This window comes from Pristiophorus japonicus, chromosome 2, assembly GCF_044704955.1.
Source record: "Pristiophorus japonicus isolate sPriJap1 chromosome 2, sPriJap1.hap1, whole genome shotgun sequence".
Classification (NCBI taxonomy): domain Eukaryota; kingdom Metazoa; phylum Chordata; class Chondrichthyes; family Pristiophoridae; genus Pristiophorus; species Pristiophorus japonicus.
In genome coordinates this window covers 117,181,900-117,205,112 of record NC_091978.1, presented here as the reverse complement: position 1 = coordinate 117,205,112, position 23,213 = coordinate 117,181,900, and the positions used below count along the sequence as shown (strand labels likewise).

The following is a 23,213-nucleotide window of genomic DNA, read 5'->3' as shown; positions in this document are numbered from 1 at the left end:
TATTGATTAAACAAAGTGATTTTGACAAATGTTGGTTCTATTATCTAAGTATTTGAGCCAATGGAATACTAAATGGTGTTTAGCTTCACAGCTGAATAATTATCCAGTTTCAAATTCTAGGATTACCTGAGACTTGAAAACTGGATACTGTTGAGGTTGGCCATCCATCCTTCTGGAGAGGGAGTGTTTGTCCTTCCTTGACCCCATATTCAGGTGCACTGACCTTTGCATCATTTCACTTCACTGGTGGCTATGGTGGAGATTTCTGCGGGTGGAGTGCATGACAAAAACAAAAATCTGAGGAGATTATATTTTTGTGACTCATTCTGTGTTTTTCTTTAATGCAGGTATTCCGGAGCAACATGCAGTCTTGCCTTTGTATTTGTTTACCCATCCCTTATTCACATGATATCACTTCACCGCAGAGGACAGCTGAGTTGGCCATCTGCGGTCTTCCATAGTTCCCTCCTAGTGCTTGGTGTGGCTAATCTCATTGCACAGTTCTTGATATGAGACCAGCCCAAAAGAAATGCCAAATTTTAAGATAACTCACTAACGGAATTACGTGCTGTTCTTGGAGAAGAACTGTAAAGTCTATTTTATATGCTGACACTTGCTGTCATAAGTGGGATGATCAGTTGTTAATCACTACTTGCACCCAGAGACCTGTGACATTTCTCCCATTTTTATAAACCATTCCAAAAATTGTCCTGTCACAATGATTAGCATGGAATTAGAGGCCAAATATTATGGTTGCTCTTTTGTTGGATTTGCACCATAAAACCAGAGTCAGTAAATTGACCTATAGGGTGTTTTCATCCTGTGGATGGAAGTTGGGGGAGGGGGGGTCTATTGAATACATGTATTAAATCAAATAATACACAAGATACAAAGTTACAAGCACATTATGTCAAGACTGCTTTTGAATGGATATCTAATTGGATACCATTTGAGTTTTTTTTAAGCCAGGTTATTTTTCCTTCCAAAAGCCATCACATTTGGGAGATTACATGTGGCAGAGAGAGGAGACGTTTCTGCAATATTCCATTGGATTAGCTACCCTTTGTCTCTACATGTGGCTGGTTACTGCATAGTAAAGAGAAGAAATATTGTTTGATGTTTTGGGCTGGAATGGTTTGTGAAGACTTGGTCTATTGGTTTAAAGTAGTCTTGTATGCAAATGAGAAGGTTTCAGCAACAACTGCCACTAATATGTAGACACCCAAATCCATGTACAAGTCACTTCAATAGGCTGTCCTCAAAATTATAATTTTGGCGATCTGGATTAGTGTTGGTGGAACCCTTCACTTGTGCTCAATTTTATAAGCACTCGATTGTACCCACTTATTTGGCTGCAAGTGTTGGCGTGACTAATTTAGAAACTTCAGTAGCTCTGGAACATGCTATCTATTTGCTTACATGATGGTTGTATGTAAATGTAACATACAGTTTCAAATGTTATACTTAATGGAATTGTTTCAGTAATTTGAACAGTTCAGCTAACTTTGAACACAGTGCACTAATTTGCATCATGACATAATGAAGTTGATGTCATGTAAAGAAGCTCTTATTTGCAATTCTATTCAAAGGAGCAAAAGTCTAAAACATTGAGTCACAAGCTTTGGAACAAATTGCAAGCTAGATGATGAGTTTATTGATGAGTTTGCACTTTAGCTGATTATGCTAGTTGCTGGCACCAAAACATAAAGCTGAATTCCTTGTGCTGCAGTTTTGTGTAGCTTTATTGATAAAACTTTCAAATTGGCAGACTGATTTGAACTGTCGACTGAAGGTACAGCAATATAAAATACAAAGGAAGCAGTAATTTGCATTATGGGTTGTGTTAATGGTGCAGCATATGTTTGTTGTCTTTGGGCTTTTTCAAATAGTAATCATAGTGTAATGTAGCGCCATGAAAATGGTAGGACACATTGCTGATATTTCCTCCATTCCACTGAATTCCTGATCTTGGCTGAACCACTGGGGAAGTGGCGTATTGTTGCTGCGCTCTTTCCCCATGAGTAGTTCTTCCTTGGCAATTCTTTATGGCAGGCTGAAGAGCAAATCCACTACAATGATGTGCAGTTAGGGAAACCAGGAGGGACACAATTATAGGTCAAATACCCAAAAGTTCTGTTACAATTTCATTACCTATTGCTTTTCTTGACTTGGGATATGGTGCAATATTAATTTGTTATAGCTGAGTTAAACCGATGGATAGGTTTAACTTTGGATAAATTTTACTGGAAATATTTAATAATCTCATTCAGTAGTAAACTGGACATTTTGCATGACATTGTAATGCCCATAAAAGTATTCTGTACCAGGTTAAGATACCATGTACTTCAATTGCTGTTTTGCACAAGGCTTTTACCATCTTGTCAATTGTTTTGTTTTTGTTTTCCTCTGGTGCAGTGCACTCGAGTCTAGATTGATTATAAATCTATTATGTGAATAAATAAGTTGCTGGTTTAAATGGTTCATGTTCAGTCAATAAAAATTGGCAGATTTAAGAATGGTTTTCAAGGTATATCATAACATATCTTTGTAATACTTGATTACCTCAACAACAACATAAAACAAGTGGAATGACAATGTAGCTGACTTTCATTTCTGATGAGTATATGCTAAAGAAATCACCTATAAAGCCGAATATAAATGTCATGAAAATATTTGATCTTTAATCCAGGAAGAGACAACAAATATTGATCTATATCCATATGAACATACTTTATCTTGACAATCAGTTGTTACACTGTTACACCACCACCTTAAGCCATGTTGCAAATGATTGCCCAACTGAATTAATAACTACCTCGAGGCTCAAATGTATATCTTCTGACCATTCTTTTCACCATTAACCTAGTTATCCTATACTTTTTGTCCTAAAACTACTTTGAACTTGGTGAAAATGTAGAATGATTGTTAAAGTATCCCAAAACTGCATAGCAGTAGTGCAAGGTAAACCAGCAATCTAGTATTCTGAATGCAGTAGTATGAGATGATTGTGTTTCTGGAATATGAGCATAATATTACATTTGTGCAGTCTAATATAATGCCATTGTATATGGAGCTATTTGTACATGTCACCCACGACTTTTAGGGAGCTATTTTCCATGCTTCTGGTGCACGAAGGAGATCTCTCTAAGATTTATGGGCACCAAAAGCAAGTAAACCTTGAATATGGTTTTTTTCTATACTTGGCACAATTAAGCAACTGATATCTACGAATACAGTTGCACAGGGCAAGTACTTAACACTATGACTGGACTGCAGGGTGAAATCCTTCGAACAAACAGCTGTCCTCTGTTCAGTAATGTTTTATGACTGGAAATTTAGGTAACTGCATTCAAAGCCCATGAGCATATGCCAACCTATAATGTGGTGCAAATTAACATTAAACTGACAATCTTGTCCATCTGTCTGAGTGGATATAAAAGATTCCATGGCAGTATTCAGAGATGAGCAGGAAGTTCTGGCATTCAAGTCAACATTCCTTCCTCAACAACAGCACCAAAAAACGATTAACTGGTCATTCATCACATTTGCAATTTGTGGGATCTTAACTGTGTGCAAACTGCTGTGTTGAGCACACAACTAACTGCATTTCTAAAGTAATTTATTAGTTGTGAAATGTTTGAATATGTCTCGAGGAAGTAATACAGCGTTGCATAATTTTCTTCCTCCCCACTCCCTCACCAACAAGCTACAGCCAAGGATGGTCGGTGAATTCAGGTGTCTTTCTAGTGCTTAGTGAAATGAATACTGATGTTTACTCTTCCTTGAGCAACAGTGATTAAAAACTGAGAATCAGAATGTGGATATTTGTTCTAAAACCCTATCATTGCTGAGGGTGTAACCCACAAATGGAGTCGCCAGTCATTGTATCGCCTGTTTTTTTTTTTAATGACTTCTCCCTCATGCATCTTCACGTGTATTTTATGGCTCCTAACACATTTTATGGATCTAATTGTACTTATTCATTACCTAAGTATCGTAAAAACTGTACAAAACTAACTGATGACTCAATTCGAAGTTTGATTTTACAACCATGTAAAATTCAGATCAGTACTTTTCAAAATTTAGATGAACGATAATAATCCCAGGGCCACCCCCTTCCGACTGTACACTGTGCCACCACTTCTGATGGGTCTATCCTGCCGGTGGGACAGGACATACCCAGGGATGGTGATGTTGGCTAATAGGTATGATTCTGAGAGTATAACATCGGGCTGCTGCTTGACTAGTCTGTGGGACAGCTCTCTCAATTTTGGACAAGTCCCAGATGTTAGTGAGGCAGATTTTACGAGGCTGACTGGGCTGGGTATATCCAAATCCAAAGCTTGCTGATACAACGGAGTGACTTGCTAGACCATTTCATAGGACAGTTAAGAGTCAACCAGATTGCTGTAGGTCTGGAGTCGGGGACCAGACTGGACTGCTTTATTTTTGTATTCATCCCAGTGATCCCCTTCCCCTTTTTCTCTGCATAATTTGTAGAGGCTATTTTTTTTTCAAGTTGTTGATCCAGTTTAAGTTCAGCATGCTCCCAGTGCTTCTTTGGGGAATGTATTTATCTTGCATGCTCATCAGTACATCTTTTAAAAGTGTTACACTTTTTAAAATTTTACTGAAGTGTAGTCAAACAACTTTCCCCAGTTGTTGCTTTAGTTGTGCCTCATTTTACTGATTATAGCCCTTTTAAAATTATTGGGTTCCTTGATCCACATTTTGGATCCCAGATCATGCTAAACTTTTATCATGCTGTGTTCATTCTCCCCTATGGGTGTTATGACTTCCACTTTGTGTATATATTTTCAGGTCATGCATTCATTTACTATAGTGCAACCTTGCTGTGTGCAAATTGATTGCTGTATTTCCCTACTTAACAGTGACTACACTTCAAAAGTTATCCATTGGCTGTATAGCACTTTGGGAAATTCTGGAGATATGATTAGCCACTATATAAATGCAAGTTATTTATTTATTCTGTGTTTAGAATATTCCTGACTGATTTTATCATCCGCCTCTGATCTACTCTAATCTTAGCCTTTATTGCAAAGGGGATGGAGTCTAAAAGCAGGGAAGTCTTGCTACAGTTATACAGGGTGTTGGTGAGACCACACCTGGAATACTGCGTACAGTTTTGGTTTCCATATTTACAAAAGGATATACTTGCTTTGGAGGCAGTTCAAAAAGGTCTGAAGGTCAGGAAGTGGCGAGTTATGTCATCAAGCTAAGACGCCTTGCAGGACATTGCGAATTTGGAGTACATGCTCAGAGACTTTTTCGTACTTGGCATTGGCCATAAAATGATACTTCGCAAACTTTTGACTGTAGAGACCCCAACTTTGAGTAAGGCCATAGCGATAGTCAAGGCGTTCTTAGCCACCAGTGACAATAATAAGCAAATCTCTCAGCACACGAGTGCTGCTACAAGTACGGTGAACAAAGTGATGTTTTCAAATCGCAACGTACAAGGCATGCCTGCAGCTGCACGTCTGCAGATGTCTGAGTCCACCATCAAGGGTGATGGATGCTAAACCATTAACACCTTGTTGGTACTGCGGGGGTGATCATCGTTTCCATTCATGCCGCTTCAAAGGATACGTTTGCAAGGGCTGTGGAATAATGGGACACCTCCAATGTATGTGCAGGCAAGCTTCAAATCCTGTTAATCCTGCAAACCACCATGTTGCAGAGAAGGACAGATCCACGGTGGATCGCAATGACCCAGAGCCTCAGACCGAGGAGGCAGAGGTATATGGGGTGCACACATTTACCACAAAGTGACCCCGATAATGTTGAAGGTTGAATTAAATGGACTCCGTGTCAATGGAGCTGGACACCAGCGGGAGCCAGTCCATTTTGAACAAAAAGACTTTCGAAAAATTGTGGTGCAGCAAGGCCTCAAGGCCAGTCTTGACTCCCATTCGCACGAAACTGAGAACTTGCACAAAGGAACTGATTCCCGTAATCGGCAGTGCTATCGTAAAGGTCTCCTACGATGGAGCGCTACCATTCTGGGTGGTACCGGGCGATTATCCCATGCTGCTCGACAGGAGCTGGCTGGGAAAGATATGCTGGAACTGGGACGACGTCCGAGCGCGCTCGTTCGCTGACGACCCTTCGTGTGCCCAGGTCTTAAACAAGTTCCCTTCGCTGTTCGAACCAGGCATCGGGAAATTCCAAGGAACAAAAGTGCAGATCCACCTAATTCCGGGGGCGTGACCCATCCATCACAAGGCGAGAGCAGTACCATACATGATGAGAGAAAGGGTAGAGATTGAGCTAGACCGGCTGTAGAGAGGGCACCATTTTGCCGATAGAATTCAACGAGTGGGCCAGTCTGATCGTTCCAGTCCTCCAAGGGAGACTACACAGTCAGCTACTTTGTAATCACCACAGATTCTATCAATCGTTTCTCCCTGCAGGACCAATACTCACTACCAAAGGCCGACAACCTTTCTGCTACGCTGGCTGGAGGAAAGACATTCACGAAGCTGGACTTGACCTATGCCTACATGACGCAGGAACTGGAGGAATCATCGAAGGGTCTTATCTGCATCAACATGCACAAAGGTCCCTTTGAATTCCAAACGGGCATCTGTTGTAAATGATCAGCCGTGGCAATATTCCAGAGAAACCGGGAAAGTTTACTGAAGTAGGTCCCACGCACGGTGGTCTTCCAGGACGACATCTTGGTTACAGGTCGGGACACAGTCGAGCATCTGCAGAACCTGGAGGATGTTATTAGTCGACTCAACCGCATGGGGCTCAGGTTAAAACGCTCGAAGTGCGTTTTCCTGGAGCCTGAAGTGGAGTTCCTGGGGAGGAGAATCGTGGCGGATGGCACTTTTCGAAGATGGAGGCAATTGAGAACGCACCAAGGCCACAGAACGTGACGGAGCTGTGGTCGTTTCTAGGACTCCTGAACTACTTTGGTAACTTCTTACCAGGTCACAGTACACTGTTAGAAGCACTGCATGCCTTACTGCATAAAGGAGATGAATGGGTATGGGGCCGAAGCCAAGAAAATGCCTTTTGTAAAAGCTAGAAAATTGTCATGCTCAAACAAATTGCTTGTGTTGTATGATTCATGTAAGCGTTTGATAGCAGCATATGATGCGTCATTGCATGGCGTCGGGTGTGTATTGCAACAAGCTAATGATTCTGGGAAATTGCTTATGCATCCAGAAGTCTGTCTAAGGCTGAGAGAGCCTACAGCATAATTGAAAAAGAAGCCTTAGCGTGTGTCTATAGGGTAAAGAAAATGCAATAATATCTGTTTGGGCTAAAATTTGCATTGGAAACTGACAAGCCACTAATATCCCTTTCCAAGAGTAAGGGGATAAATACTAATGCATCAGCCCACATCCAGAGATGGGCACTCACGTCCGCATACAACGACGCCATCCACCACCGGCTAGGCACACAAACCTGTGCCGATGATCTCAGTAGGCTGCCATTGCCCACCACGGGGATGGAAATGGCGCAGCCCGCAGATTTAGTCATGGTTATGGAAGAATTTGAGTGAGTAATCACCATCACAGCCCGACAGATCAGGACGTGCCAGGACCCCTTATTGTCCCTAGTTAAAAATTGTGTGCTTCACAGGAGCTGGTCCAGTGTCCCAGTGGAAATGCAGGAAGAGATAAAGCCGTACCAGCGGCGCAAAGATGAAAATGTCTTTACAGGCAGACTGCTTTCTGTGGGGCAATCGGGTATGTAAACTTGTGTATATACCTTGTACAGCCACCAGAGGGCTCATCCCTTGGAGTCCCAAGGGATCCCACAATGCCTTGGGAGTGCAGGTACTTAAGGAGGCCTCACAAACTGGAGAGGGACTCTGGAGACCTGCAATAAAAGACTACGGTCACACTTTACTTTGAGCTCACAGTATCCAGTCAGACTCTTTATTCATACATAACGGCGAGGTTATTCATTTTGTCAGGAAAAATAAAATAATTTAAATGGAGAGAAACTACAAAATGCTGCAGTTCAGAGGAACCTGGGGCATGAAAGACACAGTTAGTATGCAGGTACAGCAAGTAATCAAGAAGGCAAATGGAATGTTGCTCTTTTATTGCAAGGGGCTGGAGGATAAAAGCCGGGAAGTCCGACAACTGTACAGGATATTGGTGAGTATAAAAGCCGGGAAGTCCTACAACTGTACAGGATATTGACCGTCTCAGTTCTAGAGTACTGCGTACAGTTTTGGTCTCATTTAAGGAAGGATATACTTGCACTGGAGGTTGTTCAGAGCAGTTCTCTACGTTGATTCTGGAAACTTATGAAGAACGGAAGAGTAGGTTGGGCCTATACTCTCTGGAGTTTAAAAAAAATGAGAGGTGATCTTATCAAAATATATATGTTGTGTATGCAATAACTGTTAGGCTGCAAGAGTATGATCTTGGCTCTGCTTTATTAAGGCCCAAATTGGCTAATATACAAAATCGCTGGCCTTTTATACTTGGGCTGCGCACACATGCATACAGCCCAATGGCCTCCAATAGTGACGCCATCTAGTGGCTAGTGATCCCAAAAGTACATACATGATGATACCCTGCCCCCTCTGAGATATTAACAGTCTTTTATAAATTGAGACGGTCCAGTGTTTTATGCTCCCAGCTTGACTCTCAGTTCAACTCCAGACTTGGGCGAGTGTTCAGAGTCTGTTGTGACTGGTGGCTGGGTGGTTGACCTGGTGGGAGTGGCAATGGCATGTCAGGGATTGAAAGTCTCGATTCACTGATGACCACTGAGTTCTCTGATGACTGAGGGTAGGTTGGTTGGTCGTCGATTGTCTCTTCGTCCGACTGTTCCGGTTCGTCTGTGTGCCGCAGCTTTGTCTGATCCATATGTTTCCTGCATGTTTGCCCATTTTTGAGCTTGACAATAAATACTCTCTTGCCCTCTTTGGCCATGACAGTACCAGCGATCCACTTGGGACCCTGACCATAATCAAAACATATACAGGATCATTTACAGAAATATCGCGTGACACAGCTGCGCGATCGTGATACCCTTGCTGATTTTGTCTTCTATATTCAACATGATTATTCAAGTCAGGGTGTACAAGAGATAGCTTGGTCTTAAGATGTCTCCATCATTAGTTCAGCAGGCGAGGCCCTGATAAACGCGTGTGGTCTTGTCCTGTAACTAAGCAGTATGCATGACAGGCGGGTCTGCAGTGACCCTTGTGTTACTAGCTTCATACTCTGCTTTATGATTTGGACAACACATTCTGCTTGCCCATTGGATGCAGGTTTGAACGGTGCTGACCTTGCATGTTTGATACCATTGAGTTTCATGAACTCTTGAAACTCCTGACTGGTGAAGCACGGTCCGTTGTCGCTAACAATGATGTCAGGCAGACTATGTGTCGCAAACCTGACACTGAGATTCTCAATGGTAGCTGTGGATGTGCTGGATGACATGATAATATACTCTCTCCACTTCGAATATGCATCCACCACAACTAACAACATCTTCCCCAGGAAGGGACCTGCAACGTCTATGTGGATTCTGGATCATGGTTTGAACGGCCACGACTGCAGACTCGATGGCAATTCCGCTGGTGCTTTGTGTGTGGCTGCATCAAGCTGTGCATAGACCCTTCGTACGCAAACATCAAGTGTCAGTATGTGCTGAAATTCTACCTGTCCCTGGTATTGCGAAGGATGGGTCTGGCCAGGCTGCCACGGAATGCTCCAACCAGTCTCGGCACCTGTCCTTCGTGGAAAAGTTTTTCAAGAAAAACATCTTTGACCACAAGGCCATAAAGCAATGGTCGGCACGCAAGGTCCTGGACGCCCTACAAAAGAAGATGATGGTGGATCCTGTCGGACGGTTCCCCGAGCAGACTGCCGAACTTGTTTGGCAGAATGTCTCATCGTCAGAGCTTTCACACAAGCACCAGGACGTAGCTTGGTTGGTGGTGAGAAGGGCCCTACCCGTCAGATCTTTCATGCACAGCCGGAGTTTCAGAGACACAGCACTCTGCACACGTGCGGACGAGACTGTCCTCCAGCTCCTTCGGGATTGCTCCTTTGCAAGGCAGGTCTGGAAGGAGATGCAGTGGTTGCTGTTGAGGTTCATCCCAAGCAGCTACATAACACAGGACTTTGTGCTCTGCAGACTGTTCCCAGGGACTCGCACCGAGATAGACAGCACCTGCTGCTGGAGAACCATCAACTCGGTGAAAGAAGCACTTTGGTCTTCCGGAAACTTGCTGGTCTTCCAGAGCAAGGAGATGTCCACAGCCGAGTGTTGCAGACTGGTGCAATCCAAGGTCTAGGAGTACGTGCTGAGGGATGCACTAAAGATTGGTGCAGTCGCCGCAAAGGCAGGATGGGGAAGAGCCACAGTTTAAGGCCCTTCCGCCACGGTAAACCCAGAGGATGGAACCCTCGGGCTGTACTTGTTAATCTGCTTGTATTCATAGAGCACCATGTACTGAAAATCACGTTACATGTTGTGCCATGTATAATGAAAGTCTGCACTGTTTTAGTAACTTGTAAAGAAATGTAAATGTATTCTCATCCATTCCATGTACTGCTTTCATCTGCATAGTGCTACATTAAACCTGATTCATGATCGGTATTGAAATGTATCCTGGAATGTAATGTAAACCTGTTCTCATCTGCTCCATGTAATACCCTTATTTGCACAGTACTACATGTAACGTGATTTAAGGATTGTATTAAACGATACATTGGATGCTGACAGCAGTTCCATACAATGCACGAGCATGCATTTCATTTCAAATGAATTGTATGGAATTGCTGACCGCAAGGTACTGAACTATTTTCCAATGTATTGTGAAAATTTTATATGAAGTATATTTTTGGTAAAAAAGATTCCGCTGGTGCTTTGCTGAGCTGCATGCAAGTGTTGCACTGATGCACACATGATTCCAGCTCGCAGTCAATTCCCGGCCACCATACATGACACCTGGCGATGGCTTTCATCATTACAGTGCCGGGATGTGTGCTATGTAACTCTTATACAAATTTCTCGCTCCCTTTCTTCGGCATAACAACACTATTGCCCCACAGTATACAATCCGACTGAATAGACAGTTCGTCTTTGCAACGAATGTAAGGTTTGGTCTCCTCACACATTGGTCTGCCATACCCAAGCAAATGACCGTTGACGATGCAACTCTTCACCACCGAATAAAATCGGGTCCTGGCCTGTCCAGCTCTTGACTTGTTGAGCCGGGACAGGGGTTCCTTCACTCTCAAAAGCATCCATAACTAACAATAGGTCCGCCGGTTGTGGCATTTCCACCTCCGGTGTGGGCAATGGCAGACGGCTCAAAGCATCGGCACAATTCTCGGTGCCAGGTCTATGGCGAATGACATAATTATACGTGGATAATTTCAGCGCCCACCTCTGGATGCATCAGGTAAACTTCAACCAGTCGTGTATGCTTCAAAAAGTTTGTCTAAAGCGGAAAGAGCCTATAAGCATGGTAGAGAAAGAAGCACAAGGATGAAGCATGGGTATTGATGCATTTGTTTTCAGAGAACAGTGAAATGAATGGCTTGTGATCTGTCTCCAGTTCAAACCGAAGATGAAACAGGTTCTGATGCATCTTTTTACCCCCATACACACAGACTAGTGCTTCTTTCTCTCCCATGCTTATAGGCTCTTTCCGCTTTAGACAAACTTTTTGAAGCATACACGACTGGTTGAAGTTTACCTGACTCATTAGCTTGTTGGAGTACGCAACCAAGTCCATAATGACGAAGCATCACAGGCCAATACTAAATGTTTACATGGATCATAATGTACCAGCAGCTTGTTGGAGCAAAGCAGATTAGTGGCTTTCTCAAAAAAGCTCCGTCTTGAGACGCACCTCACACCAGTTGTCGCCTTTTCTTAACAGCATGTGCAGTGGTTCTAATAAGGTGTTCAATTTAGGTAGGAAGTTACCAAAATAGTTGAGTAGACCCAGGAACAAATTCATCACATTCTGCGGCTTGGGTGCATTCTTGATGGTCTTGGTTTTCACGTCCGTGGGCCTGATGCCATCAGCAGCAATTTTCTTCCCCAGGAATTCGACCTCTGGTGTCATGAAAATGCACTTCGAGCATTTCAGTCTGAGTCCCACTTTGTCCAGACGATGTAGAACCTCTTCCAGGTTGGTCAGATGTTCCTCGGAGTCACGACCTGTGATCAGGATATCATCTTGGAACACGTCATTGAAAGTTGGCATGCAGGTACAGCAGGTGCTGAAAAAGGCAAATGGCATGTTGGCCTTTATAGCTAGGGGATTTGAATATAGGAGCAGAGAGGCCTTACTGCAATTGTACAGGGCCTTAGTGAGGCCTCACCTGGAATATTGTGTTCCGTTTTGGTCTCCTAATCTGAGGAAGGATGTTCTTGCTATTGAGGGAGTGCAGCGAAGGTTCACCAGACTGATTCCTGGGATGGCAGGACTGACATATGAGGAGAGACTGGATCAACCTGGGCCTTTATTCACTGGAGTTTAGAAGGATGAGAGTGGATCTTATAGAAACATATAAAATTCTGACGGGACTGGACAGGTTAGATGCAGGAAGAATGTTCCCGATGTTGGGGAAGTCCAGAATCGGGGGACATAGTCTAAGGATAAGGGGCAAGCCATTTAGGACTGAGATGAGGAGAAATGTCCTCACTCAGAGTTGTTAACCTGTGGAATTCCCTACCACAGAGAGTTGTTGATACCAGTTCATTGGATATATTCAAGAGGGAGTTAAATATGGTCCTTACGGCTAAAGGGATCAAGTGGTATGAAGTGAAAGCAGGAAAGGGGTACTGAGGTGAATGATCAGTCATGATCTTATTGAATGGTGGTGCAGGCTCGAAGGGCCGAATGGCCTCCTCCTGCACCTATTTTCTATGTTTCTACGATAGTTCTGGGAACAGACTTCAGTAGACTCTCCATGTTCATCTGAAATATTGCTGCAACTGAATGAATTCCAAAAGGGCACCTGTGATAAACACAGTCCTTTTATGCATGTTAATGCATGTAAGTCTCTTCGATGTCTGTTATAGTTGTGGACTTGTATTTACTCTGTACAGTCACCAGAGGGCTCATTCCCCAGAGTCCCAAGGGATCCCATAATCCCTGGGAGCACAGGTATTTAAGAAGGCTTCACAGGTTGGAGAGGCACTCTGGAGACATGCAATAAAAGACTACGGTCACATTTTACTTTGAGCTCAGTGTTCAGTCAGACTCTTTCTCCAAACACAACAGTCTCGACCAGCTCCTGTGGCATGTCGGCCGACGTCAAGTCCAGTTTGCTGAATGACTTCCCTCCGGCTAGCGTTGCGAACAAGTCATCAGTCTTCGGTAACGGGTACTGATCCTGTTTCGAAACCCTATTGATTGTAGCCTTGTAGTCTCCACAGATTCTGACTGTGCCTTCACTTTTCAGCACAGGAACAATGGGGCTGGCCTATTCATTAAATTCAACCGGTGATATGATCCCTTCATGCTGAAGTCTGTCCGGTTAGATTTCAACCTTCTCCCTCATCATATACGGAACTGCCCGAGCTTTATGATGGTCTTTCATCCGAGCCCACGTGGATCTGCACCTTGGCTCCCGTGAAGTTGCCGATGCCTGATTCGAACAGCGAGGGGAACTTGCTCAGTACTTGGGCACATGTATTTGTCTCCGACGATAATGCCTTGATGTCGTTCCAATCGCATCTGATTTTTTTTTTAAGCCAGATCCAGTGTTGTGCCATTGCCTGGGACAATCCATAGCGGTAACTCGTGAACCGCACCGTCATACGACACTTTAATTGTGGCACTGCCAATCACCGTTATGAGTTCTTTGGTGTACATGCGCAACTTGGCATTGACTGGACTCAGCCTGGGCCTCACAGCTTTCGTATCCCACAGCTTGTCGAATGCCTTTTGACTCATTATCGATTGACTTGGCCCCCGTGTCCAGTTCCATCGATACCGGCACCCCATTAAATTTCACGTTGATCATTATTGGTTTGCTCTTAGTTAGGAACGCGTACAGTCCATACATTTCCTCCTCTGGTATTTTGGATTGCGTGTCCGGATCCGCGCTAGTCTAACCATCATCCTCCACGTGGTCACAGCACGCTTGCTCATCTGCGGACACTTGCACTGGAGCTGTCCCACTCTCAGACAGCCTTTGCAACTATATTGCTTAAATTGGCACTGCTGGTGCCGATTATTTCCCCCACAACGCCAACCACCGAGAAATCGGATGCATTCTTGCTGGCAGAATTTGAGCGGCCACATGTTTCACGTACGCAGTCGGGTAGGCCCTGCCATGTGCCGCTCTGCTGAATGCCGAATCAATCATATTTACAGTACTTGCCGAGTTTCGATTTTTCACATATCTGCTTTGGACTTCTATCCGTCGTCATGCATGACTGCGCGATCGTGATGGCCGTGTTCAAGTCCAACGTTTCCACCACCAGTATTTTACGCAGGATCACCTCATGGTTGATGCCGATTACAAAGAAGTCCCACCAACATGGCCCCGAACTTACACGGTCCTGCTGGACTTCTCGGGTTGGCAACTAATTCCGTGCATTCTGGCCTTCTGAGTGAAAGTGCATGTAAAATCTGTACCTCGAGATGATGATGCCTTTGTCTGGCTTAAGGTGGTCTTGTACCAGTGTACACAATTCTTCATACATCCTCTCTGTTGGACTCACAGGCAGGAGTAGATTCTTTATCAGACCATAAACTTTTGGACCACAAACCACGAGGAACACCGCCCGGCGCCGATCTGCGTCGCCGACCACCTCCATTTTGTTGGCCACGAAGAACTGGTTCAAACGGCTCTCAAAATCTGCCCAATCTTCTCCTTCCACAAATTGCTCCAACAATCCAATTGTACTCATTTTTGCATGCAAAGGATCTTGTTGCCTCGTCGCCAAATTTTGTGTATGCAATAACTGTTAGACTGAGTACTGGCCCAAAGTGACTAATATACAAAATGGCTGGCCTTTTATACTTGGGCTGCACACAGGTGCGTGCAGCCCAATGGCCTCCAACAGTGACGCCATCTAGTGGCTAGTGATCCCAAGGTTCACTGGACTGATTCCTGGGATGGCAGGACTGACATGTGAGGAGAGACTGGATCGACTGGGCCTGTGTTTATTGGAGTTTGGAAGGATGAGAGGGGATCTTATAGAAATATATAGAATTCTGACGGGACTGGACAGGTTAGATGCTGGAAGAATGTTTCCGATGTTGGGGAGGTCCAGAACCAGGGGACATAGTCTGGAGATTGGGGGGTAGGCCATTTTGGACTGAGATGAGGAGAAATGTCTTCACTGAGTTGTTAACCTGTGGAATTCCCTACCGCAGAGAGTTGTTGGTGCCAGTTCATTGGATGTATTCAAGGGGGAGTTAGATATGGCCCTTACGGCTAAAGGGATCAAGGAGTATGGAGAGAAAGCAGGAAAGGGGTACTGAGGTGAATGATCAGCCATGATCTTATTGAATGGTGGTGCAGGCTCCAAGGGCCAAATGGCCTACTCCTGCACCTATTTTCTATGTTTCTATGTTTCTAAAAGTACATACATGACAATATAAGATACTGAGGGGGCTTGACAAGGTAAATGCAGAGAGGATATTTCCACTCGTGAAGGAATCCAGAACTAGGGGGGCATCGTTTAAGAATAAGGGATTGCCCATTTAGAACTGATGAGGAGGAATTTCCTCTGAGTCGTAAATCTGTGGACTTCTGTGTCACAGAGCTGTTGAGGCACGGTCATTGAACATATTTAAGGAGGAGATAGACAGATTTCTGATAAGGGAGTGAAGGGTATGGGGAGCGGGCAGGTTACTGGAGCTGAGCCCAAGATCAGATCAGCCATGATCTTATTAAATGGTGGAGCAGGCTAGAGGGGCTTAATGGCCTACTCCCTATGTTCTTATGTTGAGTTCTGGTCAATGGTCACCCACAGGATGTTAATAGTGGGGGACTAGGTGATGGTAATACCATTGAATGTAAATAGGAAGTACTTGGACTTGTTGGAGATGGTCATTGTCTGGCACTTGTGCAGCACTACTTCACTCATCAACCCAAGTCTGGATGTTGTGGATTTTCTAGGACTACTCTGATCTTGCATGCTCTACAATATGCACCCTTATGGTATAGAAACATATTATTGTAATAGTATTACGAGTGATGGCAGAAACCGTTTACCTCGGGTGTGTTTCACCACGAGGTGTTACTGTAGACAAGGGTGTGATCTTGTCTTCTCGAAATAATATTGCTTGGGCGTAGTCTAGGTCTTTTCGCTGTATCAGGCAAACTGTGGTCGGCATTAGTAGTGGTTGGTTTAGATATTTTCATTTAAGTTTTGGAGGACTGTTTTATAATCTAGTCGACCAAATTATCAATGAATCGACCAGCGATTTCTCTCCCCTACAGCCTTGAGGCCATCAAAAAATTGCAAAATGCATTGGCTTTGTTCCTCGTATATACTATATACAAGCTATATACTCCTATATGGTACAAATCTATAACTAATGTTTTTTATATTAGTCTCAAGCTATTGCTACTTCTTTATCTATTTCCTGGGCTGAACTTATACTGACGGGGTTGGCGCTGACGTGTGGTGGTGGGCGGTGCTTTAGCAAAGCAGCCCTTTGTTGGCGGCCCCGGTGTTGGGGTTGCCCGGCACTACTCGCCCTCTGCTCCCGTAGCCTTGAATTGTGTTGCTGATTGCGAGAGCCCCATGGTTACGGTGCGCGTGCCCGACTTGTGCTAAAACCGGCCCGAGGCATTGGTGCAGACCGGGAGAAGAGAAGAGCTTCCCGCCCCCCGCGGGGTTGGGAGGGAAAGGTTGCACCGTGTCTGTCAGTGATGTGTAAATATATCGCACATAATCACATCTCGGGATACAGGTTCCTTATTCAGCTTTAAAACAGCGAGACAGAGTGTCGGCCATTAGTCTCCCCACTCCCTTTCCAGCAGTTAACATGGGTTAACTGGTACGCACTGCTGCCAGACGTCCTTTTAAACCCACACTCCGTCCTCCTCCTCCCACACACACGCGCACCAAAGCGCGATCGTGCCGCAGTCAAAACCAAGCAAAGTTCAAAAGACTATTTGCAGAAAGCGAGCTGGCTGCACAGAGAGCGACCGTCATCCCTTCAACACTCGAGGAGAGCAGGAGGAAGATGTTTGACAGGCAGAGAGTCCCCTTTATCTGTCTGGATATAATATGCGTTCTACTGGGTAAGTATAATATATATAATGTATATTTTAATGTATTTGGCTGCCCTATACCCAGCTTTTTATTTAAATGTTTGTACATTCGGCATGCCTGTACATGATTCTATTTTAATAACGAACTCGTCCTATGATGTGTATTTTCATGGCTCTCGGTTCCTGGTGACGTTTTGCATATCTGAGCTCTCAATGAATGCGATGGTAAATGGAGACAAAGTGAGGGATGGATGCGATATGATCAAAAGGGTAAACACTAAACAGTACGAGCTTGTTCTACACTCGATTTCTCTGCAAGAACAAAATCTTAGTTTAACAGATGCTAAACTATTGCTGGATAAGTTTGCTGTTGCATTTTCTGCGAATTGCACTCCCCACCCCCATCACAAGGGGAACCGGTCTGTTAATGTGATTCAGGCAGTCTCCGCAGTCAGCCACTTACTCACGGTTAGTCCTTGGCCAGCCTTGTTGTTGACAAGTGGAGCTTTGCTTTTTTTCTCTCCAGTTTTTTCTGTTTCCTGGTACCGTCCCTATTCCCACTTCCCAGTTACAGGGCAAAACTGCCCGCCTCGAAAGAAAGGACGCCAACGGACAAAGAAGCTCCCATGACTGCAAAAATATAATTCTATTCGGACTTCAAAGGAGGAAGGTTAAATGAATACAAAAGCAAAATACTGCGGATGCTGGCAATCTTAAAAAAACAAAGTACTCAAAATATTCAGCAGGTCTGTGGAGAGAGAAACAGAGTTAACATTTCAGATCGATGTCAAAACTCGGATTAAATTAATTATTTAATTCTCCAAATTGGATTTTAAAACATTAGCGGCCTATCCAGAGAAACTGGACCTCAATTGTGATTTGCTAAAACAAGAAATGTTGCTAATCAAGGGATAAATGTAATTACATATTTTAGACCTAGATTATTTACATTGAATTAAAGCCGTCATCAGTTCAGTAATGTTAACGGCTGTTTTAAAATCCCTGTAGGACAACAGTTTTAGATAGTTACCAACTAACAAACAATTCAGTGGGCTCTGCTCTTCCAACGGCAAAGAAAGACTTGCATCAAATCAGACTGAGTTTCACATATGGTAACATTTTCAGTTACTAAAAACAAGTTCCATATTCCTTATTCAGTAGTCTATTCAAACCTGGTGATATACTCAACGTTTATATCTATTAACTATTATTTTATCACCTGCTCTGGATCTGAGAAATGGACAAGTGAATAACTATTTTTATTCAAACGTTTAATTTTGGAAGGAAATTATATAATGACACAGACAAAGGTTGGTTCAGAAGAGGACATTTGTTGACAAAGTCCAAAATTACAGCAATGAAGTTAAAAGTAATTGCTAAAACAGTGACAGTGACAGTCATTGTTATGAGTCTGGGTGCTTCCTGGTATGACTCACCCACTCAATGGAAATTCAAAGTGCACCTTGTAAAATGGTGCATATAATGCAGTGGGGCAACAATGCATGCTGCCAAAGTAATGGGACATTGATTTACCTCTGTGAACCCCACATATTGAGTGTCTGATTACAACTTTCTCATTGCAGAAGACATCAACTGATGCCAGGTACTTCCCCAAGTATGAGAATAACCACAGAGAGGCGAAGTGTCTGCATACTTTCTAGCAGTTGGTTACTGAGCAGCATGGGTGCAGGTTTTGGAGCTGGTCACTATCCTCCACTCTTAACCAAGGTTAATAGGTACCAGAGAGTGACCAAGACAGGGGGGAAAATGCAAAAGTGAAAAAGTCAACCCATCCTGAAAAATAACAAGAATAAATTACGGTTTAAGTTTGTAAAATATTGGAGCTAATGGAGTTGTTGCTTTATTACTTTCTATAAAAAGTGTTATTTGGCCCATCAGATACATTATTTGTAAAAAAAAAAATAGACAGACATTCCACTCTTCCATGAACACAACCCATTATATTATCTGAGGGAAGGTTCTGCCGAATTCTTTCCAAAAAAGTAAATTGTGCTAAACTCCAAAATATCTGTCCAACCTTCTAATCTGACCAGTTGATTTCCTTAGCAGAATAATTCTAGCAATGGAAAACCCATCGTGTTCTACACAACATTTAATCACCTCCTGTTAGACTTATTGTTGTAACCATTGATCCTCAACTTAACTAGATATTCTTCCAGCCCAATGTGCTAATCAACACACAAATTGGTATGTTTTACAGACTGATGCACAACATATCAAATGTCGCTATCTCCATGAAATTGAATTCCTGTCTGCTCTGGAGACGCCCTGCTGCACTAATTGTAGATTTTGATTCTACAATTGTTGTAGTGTTGTAGCCTAGCAATTAGCTCTTGCAGTGGCTATATTTAGCCAGGACTGGGTCCGCCACACTGTCCATCCATTTCTGTTGTAAGGATAACTTAAAAGAGAATTTTGACAAATAGTGGAAGCGAGGTTTCTTTCTTTATGATCAATGTGCTACTCTTTGTGGGACTGTGACAGAAGTCTGCTAGTGTATGACTTACATTTGTAAGTTCTCAGCCAATGAACCACACAGACCACTTGATGGTGGACACTGCCCATAAATCAGTTCTGATGGCCGCAGAACTATTTTTGTTCATCAAAGAAAGCAGCAAAGCCATTTGATGGGCAATAGCTCAGCAAATCTTCCACATTCACTCTGATAAAATATTTCATTAGCTGTAATTGTCACTACAAACAAACTTTATTTTCTGCAGAACTGAACTGAATCTATATAAGGTTGATCCTTTGCCAGACTGACACATGAAGCCTAAAAATTGAACTGTTCAGGCATTGAGTTGCAAGCTTTGCTAGCTGGATTGAATTATGTTATTCAACATCAATTTGCATGTCAATTGGTGCTCAATTCAAACCCTGCATCAAGATAATGAAAACATTTACAAGGTGCTGCTCGTGTTATTTAGTTACTGAATTGAAATAAAGTGTCTTTAATGCTAGAGGGCATTTTAGTAATGATGAGGAACTGAGGGAAATCCTTATTAGTCGGGAAATTGTGTTGGGGAAATTGATGGGATTGAAGGCCGATAAATCCCCAGGGCCTGATGGACTGCATCCCAGAGTATTAAGGAGGTGGCCTTGGAAATAGTGGATGCATTGACAGTCATTTTCCAACATTCCATAGACTCTGGATCAATTCCTATAGCGTGGAGTGTAGCCAATGTAACCCCACTTTTTAAAAAAGGAGGGAGAGAGAAAACAGGGAATTATAGACCGGTCAGCCTGACATCGGTAGTGGGTAAAATGATGGAATCAATTATTAAGGATGTCATAGCAGCGCATTTGGAAAGAGTTGACATGATAGGTCCAACTCAGCATGAATTTGTGAAAGGGAAATCATGCTTGACAAATCTTCTGGAATTTTTTGAGGATGTTTCCAGTAGAGTGGACAAGGGAGAACCAGTTGATGTGGTGTATTTGGACTTTCAGAAGGCTTTCGACAAGATCCCACACAAGAGATTAATGTGCAAAGTTAAAGCACATGGGATTGGGGGTAGTGTGCTGACGTGGATTGAGAACTGGTTGTCAGACAGGAAGCAAAGAGTAGGAGTAAATGGGTACTTTTCAGAATGGCAGGCAGTGACTGGTGGGGTACCACAAGGTTCTGTGCTGGGGCCCCAGCTGTTTACACTGTATATTAATGATTTAGATGAGGGGATTAAATGTAGTATCTCCAAATTTGCGGATGACACTAAGTTGGGTGGCAGTGTGAGCTGCGAGGAGGATGCTATGAGGCTGCAGAGTGACTTGGATAGGTTAGGTGAGTGGGCAAATGCATGGCAGATGAAGTATAATGTGGATAAATGTGAGGTAAAAACAAAGAGACAGACTATTATCTGAATGGTGACAGATTAGGAAAAGGGGAGGTGCAACGAGACCTGGGTGTCATGGTACATCAATCATTGAAGGTTGGCATGCAGTACAGCAGGCGGTTAAGAAAGCAAATGGCATGTTGGCCTTCATAGAGAGGGGATTTGAGTATGGGGCAGGGAGGTGTTACTACAGTTGTACAGGGCCTTGGTGAGGCCACACCTGGAGTATTGTGTACAGTTTTGGTCTCCTAACTTGAGGGACATTCTTGCTATTGAGGGACTGCAGCGAAGGTTCACCAGACTGATTCCCGGGATGGCGGGACTGATATATCAAGAAAGACTGGATCAACTGGGCTTGTATTCACTGGAGTTCAGAAGAATGAGAGGGGATCTCATAGAAACGTTTAAAATTCTGACGGGTTTAGACAGGAAGAATGTTCCCAATGTTGGAGAAGTCCAGAACCAGGGGTCACAGTCTAAGGATAAGGGGTAAGCCATTTAGGATCAAGATGAGGAGAAACTTCTTTACCCAGAGAGTTGTGAACCTGTGGAATTCTCTACCACAGAAAGTTGTTGAGGCCAATTCACTAAATATATTCAAAAAGGAGTTAGATGTAGTCCTTACTACTAGGGTGATCAAGGGGTACAGCGAGAAAGCAGGAAGGGGGTACTGAAGTTGCATGTTCAGCCATGAACTCATTGAATGGCGGTGCAGGCTCAAATGGCCTGCTCCTGCACCTATTTTCTATGTTTCTATGATGCCATCTTTTGATAGAATTTAGTTTAAATACCCCTTCTGGGTCATGATATAAAATTAGTTTAAAAAAAAAATCATATTTCAAATGACGTGAGGATTTCTAACGTGTCCGAACGAGTTTTCTATATTTAGGGGGAGGGTTTAAATATTATGCAAAAGCATTCCAGAACATTTAAAAAAAAAAAAACCTGTGCAAACCTGATTACCATAGCGCCGACATCGGTAGGAAAGAAAAAAAACTAGAGGCTGGTGGAGGGGTGACCTGAGAGAAAGATAATTTTGTTTTGGCCTTTCACACAATGAAATGACTTCTTAATCCTACTTGGGCATTGAGTGCTGTCATTTTCTAAATCTTTATCGTTTATACTGTTTACTGAGAGAGAAAAGCCTCTCGCAGTTAGGCTAACACTAGTTTATACTGCTCTATGCTTGGAGTGAAGGTGGATCAGCTAGCATAGTACATAAAGCAAGATATAAATGTTCGCATATTTGCATTTGTATGCTTTATTCATTTAATCTCAGTATACACCGGTTAAAACACGTTCCATTAAGCCAAATTGTGTTCTGCTTTCAAAACAAAAGAAATTCTCTGCAAAAGCAGCAAAGGTGGTGGCACACCACCCTTTATTCATACTATACTATGGGGAAAAATTATTTTTTTAGTGAAAATTGGTTTTATCTTGCCATTAATGAAAATTCTTAAGTATGGAATAAAAGCATTACATTTACAATACATTGAGAAAATTAGTATTGCACGTGCAGTCTTGGATTCTTGCTCCTATACTATAGCAAGCCATGTATGGAGAAAACATGGAACATAGGAACAGGAGTAGGCCATCTAGCTCCTCAAACCTGTTCTGCCATTGAATGAGATCATTGCTGATCTGTGAGCAAACTCCATGTACCTGCATTTAATCCCTTAATACCTTTGCTTAATAACAATTTATCAATCTCGGGTTTATCAAACTACTGTTTGTGGAAGAGAGTTCCATACTGCTGCCATCCTTTGCATGTAGAAGTGTTTTCTGACCTTTCCTGAAGAGTCTAGCTCTAATTTTTAGGCTATGTCCCCTAGTCCAAGGATTCTCACCTGGGGGTCTGCGAGAAGATTTCAGGGGGTCCGCCAGTTGGTTTGTCCCACGAGTGAAATAGTCTCTGCAATACAAAGACTCTGCATACGCAGTCACTTCAGGTTCTTGCTGTTTAACACCATTTATGTGGTTAGACATGTCCCTTTGCATGGACCAAGTATGAGAGCCTTCCTTTCAACTCTGTTGTAATGAAGCCACTTTGGCACACACTCTGTAATTAGCATCGCCATTAGCACAGAGGGAGATCTACTGACTAGAGGGAAGAAAACTATAAATGTTGGAAATTAATAAAACAGAATTACAG

At 43.1% G+C, this 23,213-nt stretch overlaps 2 protein-coding genes across 7 annotated transcripts in view; both read left to right on the top strand.

Moving 5' to 3' along the window:
* Positions 1-2,516, top strand: part of slc38a9 (solute carrier family 38 member 9) — an 81,802-nt gene extending 79,286 nt beyond the window's left edge. For all 4 annotated transcript variants that reach the window (XM_070868907.1, XM_070868924.1, XM_070868899.1 and 1 more), the window contains one exon: positions 348-2,516. In XM_070868907.1, the coding sequence (XP_070725008.1) occupies positions 348-513 (166 nt within the window). In that variant the 3' untranslated portion in view covers positions 514-2,516. The remainder of the gene's footprint in view (positions 1-347) is intronic.
* Positions 2,517-16,630: 14,114 nt separating this feature from the next.
* Positions 16,631-23,213, top strand: part of plpp1a (phospholipid phosphatase 1a) — a 171,890-nt gene continuing 165,307 nt past the window's right edge. The window contains exons 1-2 of one of the 3 annotated variants that reach the window (XM_070868824.1): positions 16,631-17,237; positions 18,791-18,810. In XM_070868824.1, coding sequence (XP_070724925.1) covers positions 17,224-17,237; positions 18,791-18,810 — 34 coding nt within the window. In that variant the 5' untranslated portion in view covers positions 16,631-17,223. The remainder of the gene's footprint in view (positions 17,238-18,790; positions 18,811-23,213) is intronic. The other 2 variants (XM_070868811.1, XM_070868817.1) reach the window with 2 other exon arrangements.